Source organism: Anthonomus grandis, chromosome 10 (assembly GCF_022605725.1).
Source record: "Anthonomus grandis grandis chromosome 10, icAntGran1.3, whole genome shotgun sequence".
Taxonomy (NCBI): Eukaryota; Metazoa; Arthropoda; class Insecta; order Coleoptera; family Curculionidae; genus Anthonomus; species Anthonomus grandis.
Genome location: NC_065555.1, coordinates 3,522,177 through 3,543,605, shown reverse-complemented (window position 1 = coordinate 3,543,605; position 21,429 = coordinate 3,522,177). Strand labels below are relative to the sequence as shown.

The 21,429-nt window shown below is 34.9% G+C and overlaps 1 protein-coding gene and 1 long non-coding RNA gene across 5 annotated transcripts in view; one reads left to right on the top strand and one right to left on the bottom strand.

Annotated features, from left to right (window-relative positions):
• LOC126741686 (protein sprint) overlaps positions 1–21,429 on the bottom strand; it is a 188,003-nt gene that overhangs the window by 132,717 nt on the left and 33,857 nt on the right. The window contains exon 1 of one of the 4 annotated variants that reach the window (XM_050448219.1): positions 12,686–13,047. The exons of the other annotated variants lie outside the window; for them this stretch is intronic. Within the exon in view, the coding sequence (XP_050304176.1) occupies positions 12,686–12,765 (80 nt within the window). The 5' untranslated portion in view covers positions 12,766–13,047. Of the gene's footprint in view, positions 1–12,685; positions 13,048–21,429 lie in introns of those variants that run through there. 4 annotated transcript variants of the gene reach the window in all.
• LOC126741688 (uncharacterized) overlaps positions 1–21,429 on the top strand; it is a 78,083-nt gene that overhangs the window by 24,885 nt on the left and 31,769 nt on the right. The gene's annotated exons all lie outside the window — the stretch shown is intronic.

Here is a 21,429-nt window from a genome sequence, read left to right as displayed (position 1 = left end):
GCAAATGGCAAGTCAAGCATTCGCGGAAATTCATTATTGGTTTCAGTTTAACGAAAAATCCCTCCCATAATTATCCCAATTCTTGTTCCACTCATTGTAAAAGTTAAGACCACTTTTAAGCGTAAAAAAGTATGTGAACGTGCCTTTATATTGATATTTACCGAAACCGTGTCAATTGCGTGATTTGGCGGGAAATTTGAACTTAAATCTTTACGATTTAGTGGGAAATTCAAATTATTATATGTCAACTCTTAAAAGATTACGAACTCTAGCGGCTGTATTGAGAATTAAACATGACACTTAACGCAAATACGTGGACGTATATTGACGTTAACGGTAACCGAAATTCCGTATCATTGGCATGTCATTATTTAATTTTTAATCAACGACGTTTCAAGGTTTCTGCGAATGGCGCCAAATTTGAATTGTATTAATAAAACCACATTTTAATTTAAAATTCATTTATTCTCCAAAAACTTAGTGTAGACCAACTAAGTAGCCGCTACACAACCCGTCCATAAGTGCCACAATCCACTAATGGTCAACAACCTCTACCCATCCTTGTCCTACTCATTGCAAAGCCGCCTTTGGAAGTTTGAAAAGGTGGAATGTCGAGATTTAGCGGGAAGTTTGAATTTATGTCTAGGCATATTGGCGGGAAATTTTAATTTTCTTGTACATTGTTTTTGTTTTAATAATTTAATTATTTTTGTGTATATTTGTTAATATTAGGCAAATTTCATTATTTTGTCAACAATTATTGTAGTTTTATACATTTTTTGAGTTATGTTGAATTCGCCATGAGTAGCTTTTAATAATTTTCTTTGACTAACGCTCCTTTAAGCATTCTTCCTTTTTTTTTAAATGGCGCCATATTTGAATTTTATTCTACTATATTAATTCTACAAATAATCATCAACTTTGTTCCACTCATTGCAAAAGACCCAAACTGATAAGACTCAAAGTCGTCTTTGGAAGTTTTACTTTGACGTTACTTGAATGTTACTGCGATTTGGCGGGAAATTTGAATTTCCATTTTGACTTTTCTATATTTTAATATCATTCTATTTCTCTCGCTGCCTTTGAGGTTATACATATTCCATTTATTTGCCTGGCATGACTAAAATTCCACGCAATTAATACAATAATAACTCAAATCAACAATAATACCCATAAAACGTCTTCGGATAAATCCGGCCCCCCATTTCCCTAAATTAATAAATCATAACTGTCACAGATCCAGATTAATAGTCAATCCTAGGGACTATTATTCCGTAAGACCCAATTTCCCTTCGCTACGTTTATATCCCAGGCGAAGTTTCTGAAAAGGAAATACCACTCCGACGATATGCATATAAATGTTTGCGAAAACGGCTTAAGATGGAGCCGAATTACGTTTTTGTCGAGCGAAATATGCTAAATGGTTGTTTGTAGCTTGACAGACAGAAAATTGAAGTTCGCGTTCTGATTTACCTTAGAGCCTCTACTCTAATAAATCCAATCTTACGTCTGCTCGGGGGGTAAATTAGACAAGAACACGTCTACTTCATTAGGTCCGGTGTAGGGCCAATTAGCCCTACAAGAAAGTCGACAGATAAACTGCCCCGACCAGTCAGCCGAAATGGAATATACGAGGCCACCACTCGAATTAACTTGTTCTCCTTGATTATATTTTCGTGTCTCTGATTTGTCTCGGATTTATTTCCGATTTATTTAATTTTCAAATATTAGGAAAATATCAAGTTACGTGCTAAAAGAGACTGCGCCAATTAGGAGCTACGGCTCATAAACACCCGACTGCGGAATATCTGACTCTTCCCTCCCCCACCCCCCGAGGGGGCCTTTAAAACAACAAAGCGATAATTAAAACAATTAGGGAAAACAATAGAGAGACCAAAACGGCTTATCTCCATCAACAAAATAATTTTCCAACCCTCCGTTTCTTCTTATTATTATTATTGCTATGAGGATCCTTCTTTGACGCGGGCATTTTCAGTGGCTGCCCTATGAAATTGGATTTTACTGTCATTAACAATAACGAGGAGTTCCTCTGTTAAAAACGAAAAATTAATTGGTACACTTTTTAGGAATTTTAGGTGCCTTGGCAACGTCGCCCTTGACAAAAAATAATATTAAAATGGTATGTGTAGTTAAAAGAAATTCAAATATGGCGCCAAATCGCGCAATCCAACACGGTTCCCGTGAACGTCAATATAAAGCCACGTTCACACACCACATTTTTTTCTCTTAAAAAAAAACTATGAGTGGAACAATGATAGATTTTTCGAAAAACTAAGTCATAAACAATATTTGTAAAATGCGTGGTATTTCAATTTAATTAAAATTACACGGCATTCAAATCTCCCGCCATTATCTTGTTACGTTAACTCTTACTGCAGCCGCTAGAGGTCCCAACTTTGACAGTTCACAGTTCCATTGCTGTCAATGTCATTCTTAATTTTCGCTACAGCCGGTAGGATCGTTGCTAACTTGACAGTTAGGTTCAAAAGACTCCTGTATGTTTCAAATGTTTTTTGATAAGTCACTGTAAATGGGGTTTGTGTCTTTGCTATAACCCAGATAAGCTGCATTTTTATTCCTCGTATTAAAAAACAGCGTTAACAAAATATACAGCATTGACATTTTTAATATTTTTGATTTCTCTCAATCTTACCTTAGTAATGAAATTCATTACTTAGTTCTTCTAGAATTTAAATTTCCCGCTTAATTATCGGGCTGATATTTAAAAAGTCATAGATTAAAATTTAAATTTCGCGCCATTTGCGTCATTCAAACTTCCCGCCAAACTACAACATTCCGTTATGCCGCTAAAGTCAAAGGAACGCCACCTTTTCAACCTTCCAAAGGCGACTTTGCACTTCATCAGTTTCGGTCTTTTGCAATGAGTAGGACAAGGATGGGCATATAATGTAGACCCTTTGTAGATTGAGATAAATTATATCACGGATTTTTCGAAAAATTAAGTCATAGAATAAAATTCAAATTTCGCGGCATTTGCGTCATTCAAACTTCCCGCCAAACTGCAACATTCCGTTATTGTGAAAGGAACGCCACCTTTTCAACCTTCCAAAGGCGACTTTGCACTTCATCAGTTTCGGTCTTTTGCAATGAGTACGACAAGGATGGGCATATAATGTAGACCCTTTGTAGATTAAGATAAATTATGGCACGGATTTTTCGAAAAATGAAGTCATAGAATAAAATTCAAATTTCGCGCCATTTGCGTCATTCAAACTTCCCGCCAAACTGCAACATTCCGTTATGCCGTTATTGTCAAAGGAACGCCACCTTTTCAACCTTCCAAAGGCGACTTTGCACTTTATCAGTTTCGGTCTTTTGCAATGAGTAGGACAAGGATGGGCATATAATGTAGACCCTTTGTAGATTGAGATAAATTATGGCACGGAATTTTCGAAAAATGAAGTCATAGAATAAAATTCAAATTTCGCGCCATTTGCGTCATTCAAACTTCCCGCCAAACTGCAACATGCCGTTATTGTCAAAGGAATGCCACCTTTTCAACCTTCCAAAGGCGACTTTGCACTTCATCAGTTTCGGTCTTTTGCAATGAGTAGGACAAGGATAGGCATATAATGTAGACCCATTGTAGATTGAGATAAATTATGGCAGGGATTTTTCGAAAAATTAAGTCATAGAACAAAATTCAAATTTTGCGCCATTTGCGTCATTCAAACTTCCCGCCAAACTGCAACATGCCGTTATTGTCAAAGGAATGCCACCTTTTCAACCTTCCAAAGGCGACTTTGCACTTTATCAGTTTCGGTCTTTTGCAATGAGTAGGACAAGGATGGGCATATAATGTAGACCCTTTGTAGATTGAGATAAATTATGCCACGGATTTTTCGAAAAATTAAGTCATAGAATAAAATTCAAATTTCGCGGCATTTGCGTCATTCAAACTTCCCGCCAAACTGCAACATGCTGTTATTGTCAAAGGAACGCCACCTTTTCAACCTTCCAAAGGCGACTTTGCACTTTATCAGTTTCGGTCTTTTGCAATGAATAGGACAAGGATAGACATATAATGTAGACCCTTTGTAGATTAAGATAAATTATGGCACGGATTTTTCGAAAAATTAAGTCATAGAATAAAATTCAAATTTCGCGCCATTTGCGTCATTCAAACTTCCCGCCAAACTGCAACATGCCGTTATTGTCAAAGGAATGCCACCTTTTCAACCTTCCAAAGGCGACTTTGCACTTTATCAGTTTCGGTCTTTTGCAATGAGTAGGACAAGGATGGGCATATAATGTAGACCCTTTGTAGATTGAGATAAATTATGGCACGGAATTTTCGAAAAATGAAGTCATAGAATAAAATTCAAATTTCGCGCCATTTGCGTCATTCAAACTTCCCGCCAAACTGCAACATGCCGTTATTGTCAAAGGAATGCCACCTTTTCAACCTTCCAAAGGCGACTTTGCACTTCATCAGTTTCGGTCTTTTGCAATGAGTAGGACAAGGATAGGCATATAATGTAGACCCATTGTAGATTGAGATAAATTATGGCAGGGATTTTTCGAAAAATTAAGTCATAGAACAAAATTCAAATTTTGCGCCATTTGCGTCATTCAAACTTCCCGCCAAACTGCAACATGCCGTTATTGTCAAAGGAATGCCACCTTTTCAACCTTCCAAAGGCGACTTTGCACTTTATCAGTTTCGGTCTTTTGCAATGAGTAGGACAAGGATGGGCATATAATGTAGACCCTTTGTAGATTGAGATAAATTATGCCACGGATTTTTCGAAAAATTAAGTCATAGAATAAAATTCAAATTTCGCGGCATTTGCGTCATTCAAACTTCCCGCCAAACTGCAACATGCTGTTATTGTCAAAGGAACGCCACCTTTTCAACCTTCCAAAGGCGACTTTGCACTTTATCAGTTTCGGTCTTTTGCAATGAATAGGACAAGGATAGACATATAATGTAGACCCTTTGTAGATTAAGATAAATTATGGCACGGATTTTTCGAAAAATTAAGTCATAGAATAAAATTCAAATTTCGCGCCATTTGCGTCATTCAAACTTCCCGCCAAACTGCAACATGCCGTTATTGTCAAAGGAATGCCACCTTTTCAACCTTCCAAAGGCGACTTTGCACTTTATCAGTTTCGGTCTTTTGCAATGAGTAGGACAAGGATGGGCATATAATGTAGACCCTTTGTAGATTGAGATAAATTATGGCACGGATTTTTCGAAAAATTAAGTCATAGAATAAAATTCAAATTTCGCGCCATTTGCGTCATTCAAACTTCCCGCCAAACTGCAACATTCCGTTATGCCGTTATTGTGAAAGGAACGCCACCTTTTCAACCTTCCAAAGGCGACTTTGCACTTCATCAGTTTCGGTCTTTTGCAATGAGTAGGACAAGGATAGACATATAATGTAGACCCTTTGTAGATTAAGATAAATTATGGCACGGATTTTTCGAAAAATTAAGTCATAGAATAAAATTCAAATTTCGCGCCATTTGCGTCATTCAAACTTCCCGCCAAACTGCAACATGCCGTTATTGTCAAAGGAATGCCACCTTTTCAACCTTCCAAAGGCGACTTTGCACTTTATCAGTTTCGGTCTTTTGCAATGAGTAGGACAAGGATGGGCATATAATGTAGACCCTTTGTAGATTGAGATAAATTATGGCACGGATTTTTCGAAAAATTAAGTCATAGAATAAAATTCAAATTTCGCGGCATTTGCGTCATTCAAACTTCCCGCCAAACTGCAACATTCCGTTATTGTGAAAGGAACGCCACCTTTTCAACCTTCCAAAGGCGACTTTGCACTTCATCAGTTTCGGTCTTTTGCAATGAGTAGGACAAGGATAGACATATAATGTAGACCCTTTGTAGATTAAGATAAATTATGGCACGGATTTTTCGAAAAATTAAGTCATAGAATAAAATTCAAATTTCGCGGCATTTGCGTCATTCAAAGTTCCCGCCAAACTGCAACATGCCGTTATTGTCAAAGGAACGCCACCTTTTCAACCTTCCAAAGGCGACTTTGCACTTCATCAGTTTCGGTCTTTTGCAATGAGTAGGATAAGGATAGGCATATAATGTAGACCCTTTGTAGATTGAGATAAATTATGGCACGGATTTTTCGAAAAATTAAGTCATAGAATAAAATTCAAATTTCGCGGCATTTGCGTCATTCAAACTTCCCGCCAAACTGCAACATTCCGTTATTGTGAAAGGAACGCCACCTTTTCAACCTTCCAAAGGCGACTTTGCACTTCATCAGTTTCGGTCTTTTGCAATGAGTAGGACAAGGATAGACATATAATGTAGACCCTTTGTAGATTAAGATAAATTATGGCACGGATTTTTCGAAAAATTAAGTCATAGAATAAAATTCAAATTTCGCGGCATTTGCGTCATTCAAAGTTCCCGCCAAACTGCAACATGCCGTTATTGTCAAAGGAACGCCACCTTTTCAACCTTCCAAAGGCGACTTTGCACTTCATCAGTTTCGGTCTTTTGCAATGAGTAGGATAAGGATAGGCATATAATGTAGACCCTTTGTAGATTGAGATAAATTATGGCACGGATTTTTCGAAAAATTAAGTCATAGAATAAAATTCAAATTTTGCGGCATTTGCGTCATTCAAACTTCCCGCCAAACTGCAACATTCCGTTATGCCGCTAAAGTCAAAGGAACGCCACCTTTTCAACCTTCCAAAGGCGACTTTGCACTTCATCAGTTTCGGTCTTTTGCAATGAGTAGGACAAGGATGGGCATATAATGTAGACCCCTTGTAGATTGAGATAAATTACGGCAGGGATTTTTCGAAAAATGAAGTCATAGAATAAAATTCAAATTTCGCGCCATTTGCGTCATTCAAACTTCCCGCCAAACTGCAACATTCCGTTATGCCGTTATTGTGAAAGGAACGCCACCTTTTCAACCTTCCAAAGGCGACTTTGCACTTCATCAGTTTCGGTCTTTTGCAATGAATAGGACAAGGATGGGCATATAATGTAGACCCTTTGTAGATTGAGATAAATTATGGCACGGATTTTTCGAAAAATTAAGTCATAGAATAAAATTCAAATTTCGCGCCATTTGCGTCATTCAAATTTCCCGCCATTCCTAATCTTTTGATATTGAGTTGACTTGCCAATAATAGCCAATTTTAATTAAATTTGTTTAATGTTAAAAAATTAAAAGAACCTGACTCCAAGACTAAAACAATGCCAAAGTCATGTCAGTTCTTAAAAAAAAATTGAATATATAATAAAAAAGAAATCACTGTATAAACCTGTCCAATAATAACAATTTAAATTTCCCGCCAAAATGCCAGGACATAAATTCAAACTTCCTTCCGTTATTCCGTTAATGTCAAAGGAACGCCACCGTTTCAAACTTCCAAAGGCGACTTTGAATCTTACCATTGCATTTGTCTCACTCATTTTGCAATGAGTGAGACAAGGACGGGTATCTGTTCTAGCTCATATAATGTGCATTGTATGACACTTATGGGAAGGCGTGGTTAGCGTCTTACAACTGGTCCACTGTAATAATATTTCCTGCGATAAATTCGGCCTGTTTTTCGGACGTTTAACGTAATTAAAACATATTCCGGCATCCACCAATTACCTGTTTATACATCACTTAATTACCGTACGTTTCCCGTGAGTTAATTAATCGAAAGAATTCCACAGTTTTCCAGTAAGAAATGTTTAATCTCGGGGCTAATTTAACGCTCCAAACGCGGCGTGTAATGACGGCAACGAAAAACAAAATCCCACTATTTTCGATATACGATGGACCGCAGTTACTTCCTGGACGTAAAAGTTGTACGGTATGCGAGTAAAATGCGGTCAAACGCCCACTTTAGCGCTTCGGTGTGTCTTAGCTTAAATCGGGTGCCATGAAACGTCAAAGGTGTCAAGTGGCACTCTTCTTATAATTCCGACAGTTTTGCTTGAATCGTTTTGGACCTTACACATTATTTATCGAGCATTTATCCCTTAATACAACCCAATTTATTTCAAATTAATATCTCTAAGGGTTGTTCAGTTACTTGATTTTTAGTGAGAGTAGGTATTGGACCAACCGGAGGCAAAAAAATCAAATCGGTTAAAGTTTCGCATTTGATTACACTCCAGCTGGCACCCATAATGCGCCTCTCATATTCCTTAACGCTACATTGAATCGCGTTTAGATGGCCGCAATCTGACATCTGGACTTGAAACACTTAAATCCCGCGCTAATGGAAATATAAGTCGACTAAATGAGGTTTATTTTAGTCACCGAACCGTTATTGTGCGATAAGGTAAATTGCCAATTTATATCTTTCTTAAGAGACCGCCCTTATGCGAATATGAGCCCTTTACAAAAAGGTTTGATTTTTTAGTTCAAATGCACCCTCAGAAATGCCTCTATTTGGGGGTGAAAGAATTATGGAAATATGTTAAATGGTTCCGACACGGTTCTCATGAACGTCAATATAAGGCCACGTTCACACACATTTACTTTAAAAAATCTTCTTTTTACAATGAGTGGAACAAAGATAGAGATAATTATGGAAGGGATTTTTTGAAAAACTAAACCATAAACAATTGTAATTTTACACAGTAATTTAATTTGTTTTTCTATCCAATTAATTTCCAAGAATGATCGGTTTAGTAGAATAAAATTCAAATTTCCCGCCAAATCGCGCAATCTACCTTGCCCACACGGTTCTCGTGAACGTCAATATAAGGCCACGTTCACACACATTTACTTTAAAAAATCTTCTTTTTACAATGAGTGGAACAAAGATAGAGATAATTATGGGAGGGATTTTTTGAAAAACTAAACCATAAACAATTGTAATTTGTTTTTCTATCCAATTAATTTCCAAGAATGATCGGTTTAGTAGAATAAAATTCAAATTTAGCGCCATTTGCGGCATTCAAATCTCCCGCCATTATGCCGTAACGTGCCATCTTTAACTCTTAGTACTGCCGCTAGATGTCCTAACTTCTGACAGTTCTTCTGACATCCAAAGAGTGATTATTGTCAGGTATTTGGTATAACCAGGGGTGCACATGAGGTTAGGTTTAGGTGATTAGTCCTTAGTAATTAATACAATGATGTGACACATTACGGAAGTAAAACACTATTTCCAGGCGAACTAAACACTATTTAAAAAAATGAAAGTACCCCAGTACACTAATCTGAAAAAATAATGAACATATTCCAGGTGGTCACCAAAAACCTCATTTTGGTGCCTCTTGGACCTTGGTTGACAAAAATGTCTCTAACTCAGACAGTTTTTGAGGCAGAAGAAATGTTTGTACATAAAAATGTTTGGAAAAGAATTTCCTTTCTTTATCTAGAAACCTTTTAGCAGTATCCCAATTATTTTATAAGAATATTATGGTTGAAAGCGACAATTTGTTAAAAAAAAATTGCTGCAACCAAAACTGGCCTAAGCACGCAAATCTTTTAGCTAGAACCACGTTTTTACCCTCAAATCCATCCTCAATAACTCCTTAATATTATGTCAAAAAATGTCTACTAATTAGTTGACCTAATTGCCTCTAACTCAAAAAGTTTTCACCCTAAAAAAAATCTTCACATATTGGGAAAAATCATGCCTCTCTCTCCTGCACTCCTCTCTCAGCTCAACAAAAGTGTCCCCCCTCCCCCTTCAGTTAAACAAATATCCGCGCTAATCTAAGGCAATTTAAGATCACACCCCATATACAAATTAACGCCGTAAACCGAGATGGGTCCGCAGAGATAAAACTGTTAAAGTACTCGTCGAAAGGGACTTTTCCTCCCTCGGGAGTCCCTTGCCTCCCCCTCTCTCTACCCCGGGAAAAATTCATCCCCGACTACGTAAATTATTTAATTTAATTAAAAGGTGCTTCATCTGCTCCCGAGGATCGTAAATATTACGCTAATTTAATTCAGGTGGAGTGAGCAAGGGAGGAGGGCCAACAGATTAATTTTTTCTTTAGAATTTTAACTAGGGGCCCATATATCGTTCTCATTTACATAAAGAAATCATTCTGTCATATGTCACCTGTCAGTAGGTGTTGACAAGTGACAGCTGACGTTCAGATTCTCATTTCAATTGACTCACTAGTTATCCGTGGAAAAAATTATTTATAAGGAACTACGCTCTGGTGAGTAAGAATCAAGACATTTTGATGGCATTCAAGTGGTGCTTCCGGCCAATTTAATCGATTCGTTCTCTCTCGCGGTTCTTGCTTAACTTTTACACCGTTCCTTATTAAATTATTATTCAGGAAACCGCGATCGAATCGAATTTATTATCTTTAGAAGCACGATCGGGTAATAAAGACAAAATGTTAATCGATGTTTTTATTACCTTGAAGAGTAATAGCATTGTGAGATGTTTTTAATAAACTCCTTGTATAAAATGGTGTTTTTTTCCACCTCCCCCCTCCTCGAGAGGCGTCGAGCGACTAAAGCGTCGCGACGATAAGACATGAAGAAAACATGATAAAGTGCCCGGGCATTTTTCAAGGGGACGCCATGTTTACCATGATAAGACCCTCTAAATCCATCTTTTACGCATTCTTCGAGAGTGAATTAACTTTCATGGTGTGAAGAGATTGATCGTTGCGAATGACAATGTGAATTTCAAACTACGATCGATCTTGGCACATTACGAGTCGCAAAGAGATTTTACGCCCGTTGGGAAGTGAGCATTAACTAACACAGCTGTCGACGTCATCTGTCACCGGTCAAATGCTGTGTATAGACTTATGACGTTGACAGCTGTCAAAATTATTATATGTCCAAAGTAAGTAAATGTCTTTGTATTACTATGACATGCTATATTTGTTTGTTTTACGCTTGATTTATTGACCAATTCAAAGAAGAAATTTAAAATTACTCTAGTATATACTCAACGGCAGCTGTTTAAATCAATGGGTGACAGTTGACGTTAAGAAGTGACGTAACAGTTGACAGATCCTCCCAATTTAGATTGACAGCTGTCAGATTAATTGATTAACGAAAGATGATTTTGCTCCCATGGAGTAAAAATTCCGTTATTTATTTAGTATTTAAGATTCGACATTAAAAAGTGCATTTGTTAGTTTGAATCGTGTTTGTTACGGTGACAAATGACGTTTTTGACGTTGACCTTGGGTATTTTTACTTTGACAGTAACTGCCACTGTAGAATTATTCCAGACTTCTTGATGCAGCTTGTGAATTGCTGTCAAGTAAAGACTTTTAATTAGAGATGGCGCTACGAAAGAATGCTTTTATCGATTCTAACCTAAAAAATAAAAAATCCCATTAGGTGGACCGATTTTTATTTTTTTAACTCAGAAGTTTAATTAAACATGACTGTCATTGTTTATTTTTTAATTAAAAACTACTTGGGCTAGAAAATTAAAATTTTCTGCAAAGATTATCTAAAGAATTGCCTATAAGTCCGGAAAGTTTCGAATTTATAGGCCTCATCAGTCAATAGTTATTTAAATCCAAACATCAAACTGATGCAAAATTTCATTCAACATGACTCTCATTTGTTTATTATTTAATTAAAAAATACTTGGGCTGGAAAATTGAAATTTTCTGCAAAGATTACCTGAAGCATTTCCTATGAGCCCTGAAAGTTTCGTATTTATAGGCCTCCTCAGTCAAAAGTTATTTAAATCCAAACATCAAACTGATGCAAAATTTCATTCAACATTTGTTTATTATTTAATTAAAAACTACTTGAGCTAGAAAATTGAAATTTTCTGCAAAGATTATCTAAAGCGTTGCCTATAAGTCCTGAAAGTTTCGAATTTATAGGCCTCATCAGTCAAAAGTTATTTAAGCCCAAACATTAAATTGATACAAAATTTAATTCAACATGACTCTCATTTGTTTATTATTTAATTAAAAACTACTTGAGCTAGAAAATTGAAATTTTCTGAAGAGATGGTCTAAGGCATTTCCTATAAACCCTGAAAGTTTCGTGTTTATAGGCCTCCTCAGTCAAAAGTTATTTAAATTCAAACATCAGATTGATGCAAAATTTAATTCAACATGACTGTCATTTGTTTATTATTTAATTAATTAAAAACTACTTGAGCTAGAAAATTAAAATTTTTTGCCAAGGTTACCTAAGGCATTTCCTATTAGCCCTGAAAGTTTCGAATTTATAGGCCTCATCAATCAAAAGTAATTCAAGCCCAAACATTAAACTGATACAAAATTTAATTCAACATGACTCTCATTTGTTTATTATTAAATTAAAAACTATTTGGGCTAGAAAATTGAAATTTTCTGTCAAGATTACCTAAAGGATTGCCTATAAGCCCTGAAAGTTTTGTATTTATGGGCCTCATCAGTGAAAAGTGGATTGTTGCAAAATTTAATTTAACTGTCATTAATGTATATTTTAATTAAAAGCTACTTTAATAGAAATCTCTATTTTCTCATGATGCGTCAGATTGAGATGCCAATATAATGAAAATTGAACACCTGTCAACGTCAGCTGTCATCGTTCCAAGACTGACAAGTGACAAATGGCATTGACATCAGTCAGATTTTTTCAATTTAACAAGTCACAGTATTAAACCGCTTATAACTCGAAAACCGTTCTTTAAAAATATGGCAAGTGAAGAAATGTTGGTGGAAGTTATAATACAGTGATGATTTTTGCTAACTTACTCGAAAAATCTGTATGTAGTGGACTCATTTCCGCAACCAGCCGACTGCATCAATATAGACGTAAACCTGGTGATCATCATCTTGTTAAAAACACCCAAACAAACAAACGTACAACGAGGAACTTTGGGTGACTCACTACGCGTTATTGATCACCAAATGGCACTTCCGGTACAACGGCACAAACTCCTTTTTACGTAAACAATCTCACACTTAACACACAAAAGGGCACAAACACTTTTGGGGGGCGGCACTTAAAAACGTTATGCCCTAACCTTAAAAAAAGGGTTCATTTTATCACAAAGTTAATATTATGCCGTTTGGTCGTTCTATAGACCGACACCTATTACAATAGGCCCCACCGGTGGGCAACGGAGAACTGCACCGCTGTACTCGACGTTCGTACTCGGCCTTGTAAAAGTGCATCTCGCCACTCTTGCCATCGGGTTTAACCACCTTGGAATCAGTTTATAAGACTAAAATAGATCCCGACTTTGCCTGTGCAGGCAGCTACTTGAATTCGAAAAAAGGCTTTTTTGATCCGGGTAATTAGGCAGATTAGGCAGACGACGTAGTATCTTCAGAATATTGAATTGAAGGTCTAGGTTTATTTATTAAACTTACCCCAAATTTATTATGTTAAAATAATGGTTGTTATGTTTAAATACGATCTTCCTATGTTCTTATATACACAAATCTTAAACATATTGTTTTTCTAAAGTTGTTTTCCAAACTGTCTCGTTCTTTGTAACGTTTATAATTACATAACCTATATTCATGAGGATCAAGCTACAACGTTGCCAGATTTTGAAGCGATCTTTTAAGGGTCTCATTTCACTTTCGCACATAAAGGTTTCATGGCAGTAGACCATTTTTTTAAAGTTTTAATTTCCTGTCGAAGTGTCTCACATAAACCGTCAATTTTATAACTTTTCAAGGCACTTTTTGCATTTCCCTCGTATGGCCGCCATCTTGACGTCAAAGTCATCTGCTGACAGAAGCGTCACGTGACCGTTTCGCTTAAAAATCGATAATCGCCTGACGTGTGTTTAACTAAACGGGAGGCGTGGCTTAACTTTGATTAATACGAGGGACATTCAAAGTTTTACATTTTTCTTATTTTTATCATAACTTGTCACGATTATTTTAATAAGCGACCTACTTTTTTCAATATTAATCCATTATTATGATATTATATCATCGTCCTGATTTACCATTGATTTATGTTAATAACTGCTTACTACCCGGAATTTTATTAAGTACGGCAACAGTGTCAAACTTGAAAATTGCCATGTCGGGGCGTTTTCGCATTATAAACATTATTTTGAAAATAACGTCGTTTATTGGTAGGTCTTCTTCTCCCCCTCTTCTTAAAACAGCAACTTTTATTTTTTGAATACATTCATCTTTTTTTTACACATTAATATTGTCGGGTGTCTCTCTCTCACACAGTATATTGAAATAAAAATTACTTGATTTAATTGGCATTAGTAACGTAATTAGGCGCTGTATTTACTAATTATATGAAAGTATATTTGAACACTTACAGTATAAGATAATGTATTAGAGGAGCACAAACTAATGCCTATGACAATGAGTAAGACAAAGAAGAGCATATGTGATAAGAGAAATGTAATGTCATTGTTTGGATTCAGAGAGAGCAAAAAATGTTAACCTCAAAATGGTTGCTTTAATTTTTTTGACAGCTAAATGTCAAATAAACCTGATAATTGACAAATACCAGATTTATTGTCCATAGGATTGATCACAGCTAAAAACCCGCGAAATTTAAATTTAATCATAAACCAATAATTGTCATCTGTCTTTGTTGTCAAACGTCATAAAAAAAACCGCGCGAAATTTAAAAATGTATGTTGCACTTTCCATGGAACTCACAATAACAGGTTTAGAAAGCGAGCGACCCCCTTAAAATTCCAATTTATATTTTTTGAATACATTCATCTTTTTTTACACATTAATTTTGTCGTGTGTCTCTCTCTGACACATCATATTAAAATAAAAATTACTTGATTTTATTGGCATTTGTAATGTATTAGAGGAGCGCAAACTAATGCCTATGACAATGAGTAAGACAAAGAAGAGCATATGTGATAAGAGAAATGTAATGTCATTGTTTCGATTCAGAGAGAGCGCAAAATGTTAACCTCAAAATGGTTGCTTTAATTTTTTTGACAGCTAAATGTCAAATAAACCTGATAATTGACAAATACCAGATCTATTGTGCATAGGATTGATCACAGCTAAAAACCCGCCAAGTTCAAACTTAACATCATCTGTCTTTGTTGTCAAACGTCATAAAAAAAACCGCGCGAAATTTAAAAATGTATGTTGCACGTTCTATGAAACTCACAATAACAGGTTTAGAAAGCGAGCGATTCCCTTAAAATTCCAATTTATATTTTTTGAATACATTCATCTTTTTTTTTTACACATTGATATTGTGGTGTGTCTCTCTCTGACACATCATATTAAAATAAAAATTACTTGATTTAATTGGCATTAGTAATGTATTAGAGGAGCGCAAACTAATGCCTATGACAATGAGTAAGACAAAGAAGAGCATATGTGATAAGAGAAATGTAATGTCATTGTTTTGATTCAGAGGGGGAGGAAAATGTTAACCTTAAAATGGTTGCTTTAATTTTTTTGACAGCTAAATGTCAAATAAACCTGATAATTGACAAATACTACATCTATTGTGCATAGGATTGATCACAGCTAAAAACCCGCCAAATTTAAATTTAATCATAAACCAATAATTGTCATCAGCTGTCTTTGTTGTCAAACGTCATAAAAAAAACCGCGCGAAATTTAAAAATGTATGTTACACGTTCTATGGAACTCACAATAACAGGTTTAGAAAGCAAGCGATTCCCTTAAAATTCCAATTTATATTTTTTGAATACATTCATCTTTTTTTTACACATTAATATTATCGTGTGTCTCTCTCTGACACATCATATTAAAATAAAAATTACTTGATTTAATTGGCATTAGTAATGTATTAGAGGAGCGCAAACTAATGCCTATGACAATGAGTAAGACGAAGAAGAGCATATGTGATAAGAGAAATGTAATGTCATTGTTTTGATTCAGAGGGGGAGGAAAATGTTAACCTTAAAATGGTTGCTTTAATTTTTTTGACAGCTAAATGTCAAATAAACCTGATAATTGACAAATACTACATCTATTGTGCATAGGATTGATCACAGCTAAAAACCCGCCAAATTTAAATTTAATCATAAACCAATAATTGTCATCTGTCTTTCTTGTCAAACGACATAAAAAAAAACCGCGCGAAATTTAAAAATGTATGTTGCACGTTCTATGGAACTCACAATAACAGGTTTAGAAAGCGAGCGATTCCCTTAAAATTCCAATTTATATTTTTTGAATACATTCATCTTTTTTTTACACATTAATTTTGTCGTCTGTCTCTCTCTGACACATCATGTTAAAATAAAAATTACTTGATTTAATTGGCATTAGTAATGTATTAGAGGAGCGCAAACTAATGCCTATGACAATGAGTAAGACAAAGAAGAGCATATGTAATAAGATAAATGGAATGTCATTGTATCTATTCAGAGAGAGCGAAAAATGTTATTCTCAAAATGGTTGCTTTAATTTTTTTGACAGCTAAATGTGAAATAAACCTGATAATTGACAAATACTACATCTATTGTCCATAGGATTGATCACAGCTAAAAACCCGCCAAATTTAAATTTAATCATAAACCAATAATTGTCATCATCTGTCTTTGTTGTCAAACGTCATAAAAAAAACCGCGCGAAATTTAAAAATGTATGTTTCACGTTCTATGGAACTCACAATAACAGGTTTAGAAAGTGAGCGATTCCCTTAAAATTCCAATTTATATTTTTTGAATACATTCATCTTTTTTTACACATTAATTTTGTCGTGTGTCTCTCTCTGACACATCATATTAAAATAAAAATTACTTGATTTAATTGGCATTAGTAATGTATTAGAGGAGCGCAAACTAATGCCTATGACAATGAGTAAGACAAAGAAGAGCATATGTGATAAGAGAAATGTAATGTCATTGTTTGGATTCAGAGAGAGCGCAAAATGGTAACCTCAAAATAGTTGCTTTAATTTTTTTGACAGCTAAATGTCAAATAAACCTGATAATTGACAAATACTACATCTATTGTCCATAGGATTGATCACAGCTAAAAACCCGCCAAATTTAAATTTAATCATAAACCAATAATTGTCATCTGTCTTTCTTGTCAAACGACATAAAAAAAAACGCGCGAAATTTAAAAATGTATGTTGCACGTTCTATGAAACTCACAATAACAGGTTTAGAAAGCGAGCGATTCCCTTAAAATTCCAATTTATATTTTTTGAATACGTTCATCTTTTTTTTACACATTAATTTTGTCGTGTGTCTCTCTCTGACACATCATGTTAAAATAAAAATTAATTGATTTAATTGGCATTAGTAATGTATTAGAGGAGCGCAAACTAATGCCTATGACAATGAGTAAGACAAAGAAGAGCATATGTGATAAGAGAAATGTAATGTCATTATCTCGATTCAGAGAGAGCGAAAAATGTTAACCTCAAAATGGTTGCTTTAATTTTTTTGACAGCTAAATGTCAAATAAACCTGATAATTGACAAATACTACATCTATTGTCCATAGGATTGATCACAGCTAAAAACCCGCCAAATTTAAATTTAATCATAAACCAATAATTGTCATCTGTCTTTCTTGTCAAACGACATTAAAAAAAAAACCGCGCGAAATTTAAAAATGTGCACTTTCTATGGAACTCACAATAACAGGTTTAGAAAGCGAGCGATTCCCTTAAAATTCCAATTTATATTTTTTGAATACATTCATCTTTTTTTTACACATTAATATTGTCGTGTGTCTCTCTCCGACACATCATATTGAAATAAAAATTACTTGATTTAATTGGCATTATAGTAATACAATTAGGCGCTATATTTACTAATTAAATAATAGTATATTTAAACACTTACAGTATAAGATAATGTGTTAGAGGAGCGCAAACTAATGCCTATGACAATGAGTAAGACAAAGAAGAGTATATGTGATAAGAGAAATGTAATGTCATTGTCTCGATTCAGAGAGAGCGCAAAATGTTAACCTCAAAATGGTTGCTTTAATTTTTTTGACAGCTAAATGTCAAATAAACCTGATAATTGACAAATACCAGATCTATTGTGCATAGGATTGATCACAGCTAAAAACCCGCCAAATTTAAATTTAATCATAAACCAATAATTGTCATCTGTCTTTCATGTCAAACGACGTTAAAAAAAAAACCGCGCGAAATTTAAAAATGTGCACTTTCTATGGAACTCACAATAACAGGTTTAGAAAGCGAGCGATCCCGTTAAAATTCCTCAAAGTTCACGGAGCCTAAAGCCATTGAAACTTCGACATTATTGAATTTTCGGCAAATATTACCGCAACAAAGCGGTTCAAAATAGTTCTTAGGCTATTATAGTTACTTGTATGCTAAGAACATCCCTTTTGTTAGATTAAAACGACAACCCCGATGCACATTCTTTAAATATATCACCCCTTAATAACGCGCTAACTTTGATATAGAACCTCCGGTTTGAAAAGTGAAATAAATCAGAGCGGGCCAGCATGGGATTTTCTTATGAGAAAACTTTGAACTGCCGTTAAATATATTTCGCTGTAACCTTTACCTGTACGGAATTACCGTCACGCAAAGGGATTAAATCATAAACCACCCTTAAGAGGGTGAAATTCGGGTAAGAAATATTGAGGCATCAAATTGCTTTGTATATCAGCTTTTATAATTTCAAGGATTAAAGGACGTAAAAGCCATATTCTGGTAGCACCTGTTTTCTTGCCTAATAACCCCGTTAGAGCAAACACAAAGAAAACTGCCCCTAATCCGGCAATTTGGCGCCGCGAGCGTATTTTTACGCCTATTTAACTATTAATAATCAAAAATTTCCATAATGCGGCGTCCTCAGGTGCTTTACTGGCCCCCCCCACAAAAAGATTCGAGATTCAACAATGGGGCGTCTTAAAGTGCATGCCTTGTGAAAAATTAATGGCCGTTCTGCGTTTAACGGCCTTTTTTGAAGAACGGGGGGGATGCGTGGGGTGAGTTTCAGTCGAGGAAGGATTTACCGTCGTCCCACTCTCCCCAACATGCCCTTTGCAGTATATATAGGTGCTTTTAGGGAATATTAAAAAGGGTTTTGAGTGTGAAAAAAGCCAGAGAAATCTGCGTACGTTATTGAGAAAAGATGTGTTCACTTTAGGTGAATTCCTACATAGTGTTTAATTTTCTCTTTTTTATCACAATGACTTAATATTAAAAAAAAAATTAATCACCTTGTATCTTGAAACCTGTGCATTTCCGGACCCATGTTTATAGAAACTTTTTCTCATATTTTTTTACAAGGAATCGCCCATTGAAATATCTCCGTCTATTTTTCGAACACCCTGTGTATGCATGTTATGTATCTAAGGGGCTTGAATGAATAGATAAATAGATAGTCACGACTATTCATTATTAATTAATAAGTTTTATTGGGCACACCTAAGCAATTTATTTATTTTTTATTATTTAAAGTAAACCAATATTTGCCCCTAATTAAAAAATTATTTATTATTATTTATACATTATTCATTAATATTATATACACGCATTGTTTGAAGAGTATCTGTTTTCTCTTTTTATAAATTAATATAAGCCGATGACTAAAGATATTTATTTTCATCGTATTTCTTAAAGACTATTTAAATTTCGCGCCAATATTCGGAACTTTATTTCACTGAACTGACAATTGACTACTAACGGCGACGCGGCTTCTTGTATACTCGGCAGAACGATGTTCCGCAAGGTTCTCGCTTAAACTTCGAGATGTCGTGCCAGTGTACCACTTGTGTCATTCAGGAAAGACGGAGAATCAGCTGGTTTCTCAGTGTTCAGAGTTATGGAAGACTAAGGAGCTTCTACTCCTCGAAATTTAGATGGCGCCAAAAGATGCCTAACTAGTTACCGAGGGTGCACGGACTTTTTTTACTTCTGCCGGAAAACTAACTTTCATTAATCAATTTTTCTAGTTATTTAGTTCGGTGTGTTGTGTGTCAGTTGTGATTAATTTTTATTTGGGTGTGCTGACAGGTGGCATATAGGAAAATTGCTAAAAAAGCAGTGAGTAAAAAAAGAAACTGAGATAAAAATAGTAAAAATTTTGAATCGAATATAGTCATTGGCGACATTGCATTTGCATCAATAGTAATTCCAATAAATTTGTTTGTGAAAATGACAAGTGCAAATGTGAACAGCAAAAGTGAGAAATGGATTCTGAAGAAGAGCCCGTTGTATTCAATCTGTGGACAGTATAAAAGACACCGATTGCCTGATTTTTTAACAGGGTCAATATGCCTAATATGTGGGTTCAAAGTCTTTAAATTACTTCAATTTGCCTGAAAAAGTGTTAAATTGAGACTCTTTTGTCCCCATATTAAATAGTCCTCGACTTGTCCCTTTTTCTATTTTCGTACTGTAATTTCTGAACGAACCTCCCATTTTACCACTAATTTTAAGCGCACGGTATAGTAGAGCGATTTTTTTAAATTACCCGCTATTATGACATCACAAATCCGTTCTCACTTCCGGTTAGTGCTACTCCTCAAAATTCAGAGGGCGCAACAGTCATTCAGTGTTCTATTGGCTCTTACGGGAGTTTAAAAAAAGCGAGTATTTTTAAACTCGCAACACATTATATATTATTTTTAATTTTTGAGGGTTTTGTTGGACAAATGGTTAAAAAAAAAAACAAGCTTTTCATCAATTTTTTTCTTTACTTGCCAACGTCTCGGCCTGTTTTAGGCCTTCTTCAGGGCACTACAAAATTTAAAAAAAAAACACAGTAAAACATTTATAGACAGTCAACAATTAAAAATTAAATGGGAACATTTAAATATACTTACAACAGAAACATCAAAGCCCTTCGTTTAATTGTGATAAATGGAACATAGTGGTTTCATGATTGTATTTGAAATAAAAAAAACATGTTTTTGTGCCCTGAAGAAGGCCGAAACGTTGGCAATTAAAGAAAAAATGTGAAAAGCTTCGATAGTCAAGGTATATTTATTAAATGTAAAATATACGTATATCATATACGATACTGTTTACAAAAAGGAGTAAATTTCGGCATTTAAAAAAATAGACACGGGATTTACATATTTAGCTCTTAAACTCGATTAGTACACCTCAAATATTTGATGAAATTCTTCTGAAAAATCAGTGTTTTTCGTCCATATTAGCCAATCTAATAACCCTGTTTTTATAGTAAATATTTATATATAAAACTATAACTAATTAACTAAGTGTTATTAAATTAAATATTGAATATATGTATGTTTTTTGCAAAAACATTGTTTTTCATTAACACAACCCTTGCCCCCCCCACCCACCCCACACAACTTACCAGTAAGAAATTCTTTTGAAAAATCACCGTTTTTCGTCTATAAAATCCAATCTAATAGCACTGTTTTTGTATTAAATATTTATTAATATAATTATATCAAATTTAAATAAACAAACTGTTTTATTAAATTAGATATTAATCATGAAAACAGTTGCTATTTATGCGTATTAATTTGGAAAACAATAATTTTTGAAAACAATTTCTTACTGGTAAGTAGTGTGGGGTGGGTGGGGGGGTA